Genomic DNA, 12087 nt, shown 5'->3' with positions numbered 1-12087 from the left:
TCCCTTTTTGTGTCAACGGGAGCGACGAGCACGTTCGTTTTTTTAAATTTGTATCGCCTTGTTTTATTTCGCGCTGTAACGCGTTCACTTTTATTTTACATTTTATTTCCGTTGTTCTCATTTCCAAATATTTTTTCTTACGCCAAGTATTGTTTGTTTTATCTTGAGGTCGCGCTTGCTCCTAAGGCCAGGAGGTGTGTCCGAAAACCTTGAAAACACATTTTTTATTCTGAACATCTCGGCTGGTTATCTTCAAACACTTTTGAAACAAAAATGAGACAGTGCTCAACAACGCGAAACCGGTTTTTCATACAGCCAGTTACCTACGGAGGAATAAGATTAAAGGGAGCAAATCTCAATAGCTCAGTTTTGGAGGAATCGATTTTTACGGAATCTGGGATCAACGGTTATCTCATCACGCATTCTCCACTTTGGTATAAAATATCCCTTGTACATGTGATGATAAGGTTAATTATGAATAATTTGATTCGATTTTCGATAACAACAGGAATGGGATGAATCAAGGTAATATTCAATGGTGAAATCTCTGGATCAAAAAGAATTCTTCACAAAAATTGCTTCGAAAAAGAAAATTGACGTGTGCCTCAATTTTCTGGAAAGCGTCCTCTTTGCACGTTTATTCGATACAGAAAACCAAAGAACTTTGAAACTGAAAACTGCGCCATCTTTCAGGTTAGGGACTGATAGTACCGTTTATTCACTAGCGCAAAACCCACGGTCTCCGCGATACGAGCTTGAAATATCATCGGCGGAGCGGGATGGAAGGGGTCGACCAGAGACACTAATTTTATTTTGATAAAAACCGCTAGAGGCGCGGTGAGCAATACAGAATACAGGGTCGTCGTGTGTTGTTGTCAGTTGTCATTGTGTAGTGCTGAAAACGCTGCGTCCCGAAACGCTGCGCAATCCTAATGGAATAATGGCAGAATACTGTTTTTACTGTAATTCAGGCTGTCCTTGGAATATTAACTTTTGAAAAAATGTTCTGTAAAGCTGTCGGAAAAAGTGAAAAAGATGAGTGGTAAGATAATTTCTAAAAATGGTGTGGAAACGTCTTTGGAAAAACGCTCGGTATTTCGGATGTCGAAAGAAATTTTTTGGTGTTTTAAGTCATTATCCAATTTCGTATTAATTCACCTGAATGCGAGAATAATATAGAAAATAAAGAGGAAGTCCGACCCATAAATTTTGTAGTTTTTAATTATCCAAGAGATAAACCTGCAATTAGAGCCCTTGTCAATTGTTGGAAACATCCCACTCGACATTTAGGAGAAAACTGGTGTCTTCCTGTTCTTTCTCTTTGGCGAGAGGAAAAAAAAGTTGTATGTACCCGACCGCACGACGAATGTGTAGATGATTATTCGGGAGGATCGCAGATAAGAGATGGCCTTGAGGCAATTTTTAGAGTCTACTATCCCCATTAAAATAACTATCATAAACATATCTGTATATAAGATGAAAAAGTAAAGCTTATCGTGTATGCCCATTCACTTGACGTATTCTAAAGAGCATATTTTATTAATATATGTGACAGCAATTATATGGCTCTGCTTTTGTTACGTTTTCCGGTATTTCAATCACACTTTTTCAAACACTAAATGGTAGGCGTAATAACTTACGCTTTATGGATTTTACAAACGGAATTTTACGCAATTATTTGAAATGGAATTCATAGTGTCTCTATTAGGGGCTGATAGCGAGAGCAAGAGCTCGCAAGATAAGCTAATCATATAAAAAAATGAGGGATTGAAAACAGCTAGATTTGATTGTCAATTGATGAACAAATTCATTCTACTTGCAAAAAGCAAAAAGGGATAAATTATTTTGAAGAAATAATCCGGCAAACAGATTGAAAAGAAAACAATGGTTCGGTGAGTCAATAAATCTGTCATTATACATTCGACTAGTAAGATCGAGCGACGATCAACACTCGGTTCGTATACAAATCACGAGACGACTCGAAGGCGGTCGTGCTCCGTCACGTCAATCCAATACCGATATTTCGTGCCACAAGGTTTTTCATTCCTTCGCCGCAGTAATTCCATCTTTCTCGTTGCGGTTATCCAAGTGAAACATACACGTTGCGCAATTTTGCTCAGCGCTACTCGTGCCACGTGACTGACGAACTCATTAATGTTATCAATCAAGATGCCTCGAGAGAAGTAGAAAATCTTGTAACAATGAGGGATATTGAAATCCAAAAAAAATGTGTCGTCCAAAAATAATGATCAGAATATCCAAAAAAATTAACAATATTATGGAATCCTGACTAAAAAAAATTCCTGCGCTATATCGAATTTTGCGGGTTTTATTGTTGTCGTCTTATTGGTATTCTGATTAGCCTCTAATAAGTCTGATATGCTGTTATTTACATATAGCTTTTGACTTTTGATAATCGCATATAGAAATGACAGCATAGTGTACCTGATATGCTGTCATGAGAAGCGAAAATATTTCTGGTCGGATTATAATTTTTATGCTTGGATTCCTAATCACGTTTCGAGTTTAGAAACAAATATGCGAGTTCGGAAAAAATTGAAAGTGAGAGGAGCTTTCTTTCCATTAATTAACTTCAAATGCGACTGAAATTGAAGAATTTTGTGGAATCGAATTTGGCTAGCCGATATCACATTAAATTGTGTAAGCAATTGATGGAATAGAATTCTCGTAGTCGAAGGGCAACTACGGAATCATTGTATATATATTCTCGGTGAAAATATTATTTCAGATGTAAGCTTTTAGGCAATCTTGAAACCAAACTTGTCAATAGTGTTCTTATTAAAAAATTTCCTATTATTTTTTCGGCATGGGATTCATTTTTCAGACGATAATGTGGCGATGCCTACAGAATATTTTAATAATATATCAATATTACACTGAATGTCACAAGTGAAGGTTCATTAGCATTGAAGTCAGCATGATTTGTAAAAATTCATTTCATTTGAATCTCATATACTTACATATAGAAAAGAAAGATTATTTTATAAATAGATTGGTTAATGTTGTTTAAAAAGTACTTCAAACATAGAATTTCAGTTCCCAATTTTTTACAGGATTCGATTGGACTTTTAATAGTTATGGTCAAATGACTATTTATTAACCGTCCAAATAAAATAGGTTATAAGAAAGGTTTTCTGTATTGAATAAATCTTAGGGCAATTTAAACTGTATTCGTATAAATTCAAACAAGATCATATTTAATAATAATTTATGATTAGAAATATCTTTTAATTGCTTATTTGACTCCATTTTTCAATATATACATATATAATATATATATATATCGGTTCTCTTCTCACCTGACAGTCGACGACAGATATCCTAGCCTCCAAACTCGCCGGCTATCACGAAAAGTATACATATATGTAAACATTCTTAACGTTCCCAGCAAGTATATCGAGCCACTTCATGGCAGTCGATCTCCTGCCATTTTCTCAGTTTTCATCGAGATTATTTTAAAAATTCTTTTCGAATGAATCGATGGTCCTATATTTTTATGGTCACATTGGAATCTTTATAACATAATCTATGAGGAGCAATTTTAACATAAACTATATCTAATCGATAAGGAAATGAATTCTGCAATCATAGTGTTGGCGGGATGGGTTTCTCATAAGATGCCGTGTTATATTTCTATTTTTGATCGTAAATTTCTTGATATAATCTTCGATAACCTATTAAATTCTTTAGACATATGAAAGTTTATCACGTAAAAATTATATAATTTAAAAATCACGAGTTCGTCTAATATTGATTGTCGCGCGACTTCTACCTTAAACATAGACATATTTTGGAAAATGTGTGATCGTTATAACCTATAAAATTCCATACGCTTATTCGGAAATGACAGGCACGTAAGAAAAAACCAACATTTAGTCATCATAATAAAATGGTTTTTCAATATTAAAACAACCACATATGAATTCTAATTTTCATGGTATGTATTCATTATAAAATTGTTTCTAATGGTTCCCTCATACAATCATAATCTTACGTTCCATTCTAAAGCTTATTTGATGTACAAGCAGTTGGATGCAATCAATGACTTATCTAGAATGCTTGCGTAGCGCGCGCCTGAGCTAGTCGACTGAAAAAATTCGGTAAAATTTCGAGTTTCATGCTTTTTTTTTCATTGCAGTGACGAATCGTCAAAACGATTTCGTTTTATTTAAAATCAAGAGTATCGCTTATTACGCGAGTATTCGAAACACATAATGTTCAAAAATCACCAGCAAAAAAATTTCTAAACCATCGAATTTTGCAGTGCTTCGTGTAATCAATCAAAATCCATAATATTGTCGATGTTTTCAAAAATTAAACAAGCATTATGAACATTTTGATTTTTTTTTTTTTTTGGAAAAAATCGTCATGACGCATGTAGAAATAAGGCCTACGTAGATCACAAATAAAGAATCCAAATATTGTGTATTATCTTCAGATGCTTGTTATTCGTTGAAATACAAGCCATTTGTTAAAATTCAAATACAAATCGTGATGGAATAATTAAATTAATTTATAACACGTGCGTATGCGATGTTCATATTATCAGAAAATCTTTGTACAAAGATAATCTAATCTGCTCGCGCTGATAACGCATTATTATTGAGCCTCAATTCTTCGTCCAGAAGACGAAAAAAATACGATGCAAGGAATTAAAGGGGTTCTTCTTGTATAATGGTAGGCATCAGGAATTCTTTCATCTTTTCATTGGATCGCATAATTTATTTTCCTGTAATAAGTATTAATTCGTTGAAAAAGACATGAGCGACGTTATAGACGTTCTCGCTAAAAATCTCATACGTACAATTGATCAGCCACAATTGCAGTTTACTTCGAAGGAAAATTAAACGTCATGAAAAATGATTTTCATTATAGGCTGGTAACTTTAACATTCGTTCAGAAATTCATTCGGTCTCAATCCTACATTTATACTAACTCGCGATTTCATCCATTAAATCGTCGAAATGCAAAAATTCTTTCACTATTTTGTAGTTAATAATGAGAAGTTTTTTTAAAAGTAATATCGTAAGATAAGAAAGTTTGCCTATGAACGGAACCTCGAAGCGTTTCTAAAAATAAAAACGCGTTTCCCCTCTCCGAATACTATTTCGGTTCACCGAATTTCGATTCAAGACGTGGCACGATTCATGTTTCGGAAATTGCTCGAATGAGTTTTGCCCCAAGTTCGAAAATTTCTATCACATTAATCATTTTCATTGACTGAATTTATTCATTGATGACGACTTCTTCATTTCGTGCGTTCTAAAATTTATTCGGATTGTGTGCACAAAAACGAATTGGAAGTTTGATAAATTTTCTGTACTCCATTCTTCCAATTACAATCCAATAGAAAAGTGTTCTGATTTCAAATTTTTGTGTTTAAATGTATTGATATTTTTTTTATGACCCACCAATCATGATCTGAAAATCCAAGCAATAGCGACGATCCTGTCTGATATTTTGGGCCCAAAGGGAACATTCCACTGTTACAAGTATATCAGCTACAAGAAAACAAAAATGAATATTTGGAGAGCAACTGTTCCGAATCGGAGTGCAGTGCAAGCTTTTGTACCAAATTAGTTCACAGTGCGAAAGCATTACCGGTGAGATTTTTGAAAACGAGACCAACGAGAGGAGCCAAATATTCCGGGTGTCCCATGAATGGAAAGAATTCCACGGCGAATCCAGGAGCTGGATAATACTCGATTTGACCCAAGTGCTCTTTGTCGACGTTCGAAGCACCGGCACATGACAACCATACTCTGGACTGTAATTCACATTCATTTATCTCGTATCATTAAAGTGTTTTTTTCCCTCAATTCTGTCGATCGTCAACGGAGCAAAAGACGAGCTCGAACTTCTCTTCCGTTTGAAATTTTCTCGAACGTGAAAATGGTCTTTAATAATAGAATGAATGTTTAGTTATTTTTTTAAAAAGGTCTGGAACCGATCAACCCGATTTTGGTATACATCTGATGCTGAAAGTTCGATGAAACGAAAAAAGCTTTCGAAGAAATACGAAAGAGAAGTTTTGCACTAAAATGTTGAGAGAAGTTTCTTCGACCTCTTGAGATGCCCTGATTGTTTGGCGCAGGTTGTACGGCATCATTTCCGGTAGCTCTGACGTCTGATCATAGTAAATTGGTACCCAATCGAATCTCTGAATAATTAAACAAAAATTAATCACTCGTTCAACACAATTGCGATGGGGGCATTTTTTTCTAACGAATTTCAATCGATTTTCATGTTTCTCGATACTTTGTTGAATTTTAGGAGGACACAAGGCTGGTATGGGGAACGATATCCGTAAGGAGGGAGTGAACAAGGGCCGAGCAGATCGGTGTTGAAAAAACATGGTCTCGTGAATTCTGATCGGAATATTCCTTCCGAACAATCCATGTCGTATTCCGATTCGTTTCTCTTGTATCCTGCAATAATTTTACGTTCAATTCCATCAAACTTCCTCGAATTTTTCAACTTCACGTATCTTCATGCAAAAACTAATTCTTGTCAAAGGCTCGTTTCTTCTGACACATTAATGCATAAAACGGGTTGCCATGTTTAAAATTTAGGATTTGAGCGCATCGAATTTTGTGCAGGGCTTTAAGGGCGGGGTCACGTCCATTCGGTGGAAAAAGGCCCAATTTAAAGAATTTTTTTAAATGCTACAGGTAATAGCAAATACATTTTATTGATAGTGACATCATATTACAATGTGTGAACAATATTTCCGGAATTTTTAAAACCCGAACACCAATAATTAACTCGATGGTAGCAAATCTTGTGAGGCCTTTCAGAAAAAAGTTGTCCACCAGTGAACCGTGTAAATCGAAATCTACTTGACCGATCCTTTTGAAATTTGGCATGGTACTTTCTTAAACAACTGACCAAGTATCTACGAGAGCTTTTTTTCGATTTTTTGAATTTTTTGTGACACTTGGAAGTGAAAAAATCGATTTTCGCCTAAAAAATTAGCCTATTTGTTATTGAAAAATTAGTAATTATGAAAAATTGGGAAAAAGCTCTCGTAGATACCTGCTCAATTGTCTAAGGAAGTACTATGCCAAATTTCAAAAGGATCGGTCGAGTAGATTTCGATTTATACTGTTCCCTGATGGACAACTTTTTTTCCAAAGTGCCTTTACGCCACCACCGGGTTAATAATTGGTATTCGAGTTTTTATAATTTAGAATATATTGTTCATGTATTGTATTATGATGTCATATAATCAATAAAATAGATTTGTATTATCTGTAGCGTCTGAAAAAATTGTTAAAATTTTTTTCACCGAATTGACGTTAGCCCGCCCTTAATGAAAGAACTGGAAAAATATGGTAATCTTGACTCAGGACTATTACCGATTAATGACCTTTTAATTATTAAATCTTATGTCAATGTACTTGTCCGGAGACTCTACCAAGTCTCTTGATGAATAATGAAAGGCCAACCTCTATTTACACATAATTATTCTTTCAAAGAGATGACATTTCTATTGATTTTACCATCAAGAAATTTCCTAATGGCTCCAATGTACGGTTCCGGCTTTGATCTTCCGTTCGTGTTACCGACCCAAATAATGGGGGAAGTGGAGGGAGAAAAAACATTGGGGATGAAACCTAGACCTAAAAAGCATCGTATTTCACGAGAACGTTAAAAACAAATGTTATACAAGTTCGAATTCTCATTCAGCCTGCTGGAAAATAATTTTATTTTTGTTACACCTTCCAACAGAATCCATGGGGGTCATTGCCAAGGTCGCCGAATAAATTGGTGACCTTGAATGTTATGAAAAGATTCGAAAAAAATCATGACAGCCATCGGTTCTGTCGCAAGATTGACGACAGTACACATTCAGCATGTTGTGATTCTTTCTCTTTCTCGGAGACAGTTGATACGTTCTCGAGTATTGAGTAAATTTCAAAAATATTCACCAGGATTGTCGAAAACAATAACAGAAGATTGCACGAACGATCTGCCTCTGCTTCCATGCGAAAAACTGCCAACAGTTTTAGCGTTACGTTGCATGTAAGGTTTCTCGAGGTATCCTACAAAACCGAGGGCAACCCACATTTGCAAGGCGAAAAGGGAGAAAAGAACTCCAAAAAAGCACAAGTAAAAAAGTCCCAAGACACCTACAAAGCACGGCATACAATTCCTTAGTGATTTTCTGGAAATTATCTCTATTCCAACACTTTTGAGTCGACAAAAATTTTTCTTTCTAATTACTCCAATCCTTCGCTGTACGATCGAGAAACGCTCTTCTCTCGCCGTCCCAGATGAATCGCAAAAAGTTTTTCCATGGGCCAAGGTCTTTTATAGGAACTCGACTTCGGTAATAAGCCTCATCGTGCATAATCATTGTGATAATTCTTTCGTTTCTCGAGCGGCGCAGTTATTCTTCTTGACGGACAGTGTGAAGAATTCTAACCTCTCTGTGTCTCAGTTTTTAAATCTTCAAAAACTGTTGCGATGTTTCGTGTCTTATGAGGAGAGAAAACTCTTTCTGTCATCTGGCGGAGAATCCGTGTACTACTAACTTGAAGTTGTGACGATCGATATATCGGTCTATTGAAATTGAGAATTGGGTTTTGTATAGAAGAGATAAATATTACGAAATAAAATATCAAGTAAAAGTCCTTCGCTGTTTTCATGATTATTATAATAATTACAATGGCAAAGAACTGCTAGAATTGATAAATAAATAAAAGTTTACATATTCATTGGAAATTGGTAATATACGCCATCTGCCGGAGGTCAAAAGCAATGTTATTAGAGGAATTTTGTGTGCTCGGTCGGTGCTGATATACTGACCGGGAAGGGAACCGTTTGTTAAAAAATTTCTCGCTCGAATCTCCCTACTCGTGTTCTTTCTTTGCGCAGCTTCGAACTTTAGCAAGAGCAGCACAATACATCCTCGTGAGTTTTCCAAGTGTGCACCCGGTACGACGAAAGAAAAAAAGAGAGCTCGAAGAAGTGCGAAAAAAGGAAAAATATTGTTATAGAATCAAGGGGAGGCGCGCTGCTGTAGTTATGCCGATAATATTGCATAGTACGAAGTTTGTGCAGTGAGATGACGCCAGGCCGTGGATTGACATCGCCAGAGTCTCGTGAATGATAAAAAAAAGAAAAGAGAGAAAAAAAAGACAGAAAACTACGATCCGTGTGTGAGAAAAAGAGAAGCACGAGTGGAGTGAAGAGAATAATAAAAAGAAGATTAGAGAAAAGGGAACGAGAAGAGCGTTGGCATGTTCCTGGCGAATGTGTGAAGCGCGCAATACCCGGAATACCATGTTCGAGGTAGGTCTTCGTGTTTTATTGCACGTACTCTCGAGAACGTCTCAAAGTCGTGATTTCGGGTGGTTCTTAAATTGTTTTTTTTTATTTATTTGTTCTCGCCTCGCCTTTGCACCTGTACATAGTTGTATACATCTCAATATCAACACTGTATATACAGATATACCTACGCGTTTTACACGTATTTATACATGTATTCACAAACGCGAGTGTTTCACAATCTTAGCTGGTGTTTTAGTCGTGCCCTGGCGGATTCGCCGTCACTCCTGGTGCATCAAAGCTATTATACGACAATCTTAGAAGTGCAAGAGAGATGGATAACAGAGGAAACATAGCTATATATATATATATATTAAGGAAGACGTTAAAATGACGTTGGGAAAATAAATGTATATAGTGATTCGTGTCAGTGTTCGGCAGTGCCAATTATTCGGCTTTTCGTACGGGCTAGCCCTAAAACTGTACACTTAAATCGTTTGTCTGTATTTCAGTGTTTTTCTTCTTCTACTGTTCTGTGTCTCGATGTTACGCTCGTGTATATACTGGTCTCGTGAAAAGGCGAGTATGAATTTGGACGAAATACCTTCGGGAGACGGGAAGAAGGAAGGGGTCGGGGGGGGGGGGGGGGGGGGGGGGGGTAATAGTGTTTTCTCAGCTATCAACTCGACCCACCAAAGTTACAGCTGTGAAGGAGAGAGTGTGCGCAAATGTTTGGTTGTGTGTGTGTGTGTGTGTGTGTGCGTGCGTGCGTGTGTGTGTGTCGAGGTTTGTGTAGGTGCCTTAGAACGAATGAGAGAGAAAGAGAGAGGGAAGAGGAGATCGGAAGACTCGAATCGATCGGCGGGAGTTGGTCTCGAGCTTTATTACGGGGGTGTCGGTGGTACGTTTTCGCGTGTTAACAAAGTATCTCGGGCGAACCTCGAAGGTCGTGACACAGAGAATCTATCCAACGAGTGTTTTTTTTTCTATTTTCTGTTTCTTCCAGTCAAAAATTTAACTTTTTTTTTTCTCGAACATTTGTACTTCCTCTAGTATTCTTCGCACCTTGCCCTCACTTATTGTTTCTTCAAACGTTGTCGAAACTGACTCCTCCCAGATATTACCCAGAATCCCAAATACACCACGAGATCGTAAACGGTTTTACAATGTTAAACGTTTATTTTATTTCAAACTTTTTTCCAACTGAGGGACCTTCTTCAATTACAATTCCCGTTTTTTATTCTTGCCGTTAATATTGAGCTTTACCTACGTGCCTGTACGTATATGTGTGTTTTTATTTATAGGGTGGGGGGGATTCAGTGAATGACCGGTCACTCTTTCGATGACTCGGTTCCATGAAAAATATTTACTTTGTTTATTGTTTATCCAATCGTCCCCTGCGAGGATTCTTTCGGATCTTGGATTTTATAAGAATTAAGGTAATGTTTTTATTTTTATATCCATTAGTACATTTATGTTGCCATGTGATGTTCGAATAAAGAGAATTTCAGTGTTGTTTATGTCGATGTGAATAGGTTAGAACGTTACGATATTTTGGTCTCTTCAAAGACGGTGCCTTGTTCGATTGATGCTACGAATATTTTGAAAAATCGTTGCTGCGATCTTAAATAGAGAATAATTTAACATTAAATTTATTAAATTAATAATTGAAGAAAATCGTTTTCACCAGATTATCGATTTGAAAAGACTTTAATTCATTTATTTGATTTTTTTCTTTTATACGAGTCTCGAATAACCTGACTTCCGATCAGAAAATTCGTACGAATAAAATTATTGATCCGAGTCCGCGTGAATTTTCAATGTTACAGCGATATTTTTTCGTTTACTCGTAACATCGAGATCAATAAAAACAAACTTGGACTTCTCGAAGGAAAGTCAAATTTCGCTATTTTTCCAACGAGGTCTCGCACTGAATATTCTGAAAAAAATGCCACACCCTTTGAAAAATGTTTTTATGCTTCGAATCCTTACGATGCTCTGATTCTCTGAAATGGTAAATCGCGAAGGCATTAGGAAAAGTTTCGATACTCCGACCGTTGATGTGCTATTGCAAAGATTTCGGTTTACGATCGTCCAACATTTATCTTTCACTCTCAGCCTATTTTAGTCTGCAAAGTCCAAGAATTTTTCTTTTCCCTTCGCATTTGTTGTTTCGTAGAATCAACGTTGACAATCCGTTCGCAGAAATTTTGTTTCGCACCCGATCAAACGAGAATAAATTGGTTACATAAAAAGTTGTTTGTTTATTTCGTAAACCCCATTTCGAAGGGGAATGCGATGAGGTACTCTCGAACGAATATTCCAAATCGAACAACTAAACTTTAATTCAATTCGAGATTTAATGATCTCAACGATCGCTGTGTATAATTTCATTGAAGACTCAACAACAGTGATAAGAATAAACCATCTCATTTATTATGTTATGGCTGTACGGATATTTTTAGGCCTTCGCATTGCATAACCCCACTTTTGTGGCGTAAAAAAGTAGAACCGAAGAAATTAGTAATGTGTGAAAAGATCGGTTTACGCTTGGCAGTGAAAAGAGAGAAAAAAAGCTGTGAATCTTTTGGATTACGTATATATTTGTGAAGAGGCGAGATTCCACGCGAGAGATGAAAAATTTCAAGGTCATTCGGTGACTAGCTTCATAAATACATCTGCCCAAAGTTTCTCGCAAGCATTTTTCTCACGCAACTCATTCCTCACGCCCTTTTTTCGACAGGCACCCAAAAGAGTGGTTGAAAAAATGACTCGGGACAGGAAAATAATAGT

At 36.4% G+C, this 12087-nt stretch overlaps 2 protein-coding genes and 1 long non-coding RNA gene across 9 annotated transcripts in view; 2 read left to right on the top strand and 1 right to left on the bottom strand.

Annotated features, from left to right (window-relative positions):
- Positions 1 to 34: 34 nt before the first annotated feature.
- LOC122410524 (uncharacterized) lies at positions 35 to 1207 on the top strand. The gene is made up of 3 exons (XR_006260969.1): positions 35 to 434; positions 509 to 525; positions 694 to 1207. It is a non-coding gene; the product is annotated as an uncharacterized lncRNA (long non-coding RNA).
- Positions 1208 to 3736: 2529 nt separating this feature from the next.
- LOC122411175 (sodium/potassium-transporting ATPase subunit beta-1-like) lies at positions 3737 to 8381 on the bottom strand. The gene is made up of 8 exons (XM_043419780.1): positions 8248 to 8381; positions 7953 to 8153; positions 7524 to 7643; positions 6280 to 6449; positions 6086 to 6181; positions 5623 to 5788; positions 5433 to 5522; positions 3737 to 4750 (listed from the first exon to the last, which is right to left on the bottom strand). The coding sequence occupies exons 1-8, from the start codon at positions 8378 to 8380 to the stop codon at positions 4743 to 4745; spliced, it is 984 nt and encodes a 327-aa protein (XP_043275715.1). The 5' UTR covers position 8381; the 3' UTR covers positions 3737 to 4742.
- A 486-nt stretch (positions 8382 to 8867) lies between these two features.
- Positions 8868 to 12087, top strand: part of sky (GTPase-activating protein skywalker) — a 28496-nt gene continuing 25276 nt past the window's right edge. For 2 of the 7 annotated variants that reach the window (XM_043419779.1, XM_043419777.1), the window contains exon 1: positions 9981 to 10733. The gene's annotated coding sequence lies outside the window, so the exon portion shown is untranslated. Of the gene's footprint in view, positions 9319 to 9980; positions 10734 to 12087 lie in introns of those variants that run through there. The other 5 variants (XM_043419778.1, XM_043419776.1, XM_043419774.1 and 2 more) reach the window with 4 other exon arrangements.

The sequence above is a fragment of the Venturia canescens genome, chromosome 5 (assembly GCF_019457755.1).
Source record: "Venturia canescens isolate UGA chromosome 5, ASM1945775v1, whole genome shotgun sequence".
In the NCBI taxonomy this organism is placed as follows: Eukaryota; Metazoa; Arthropoda; class Insecta; order Hymenoptera; family Ichneumonidae; genus Venturia; species Venturia canescens.
The sequence above is the reverse complement of the archived record's forward strand: the minus strand, read 5'-3'. Positions and strand labels throughout refer to the sequence as shown.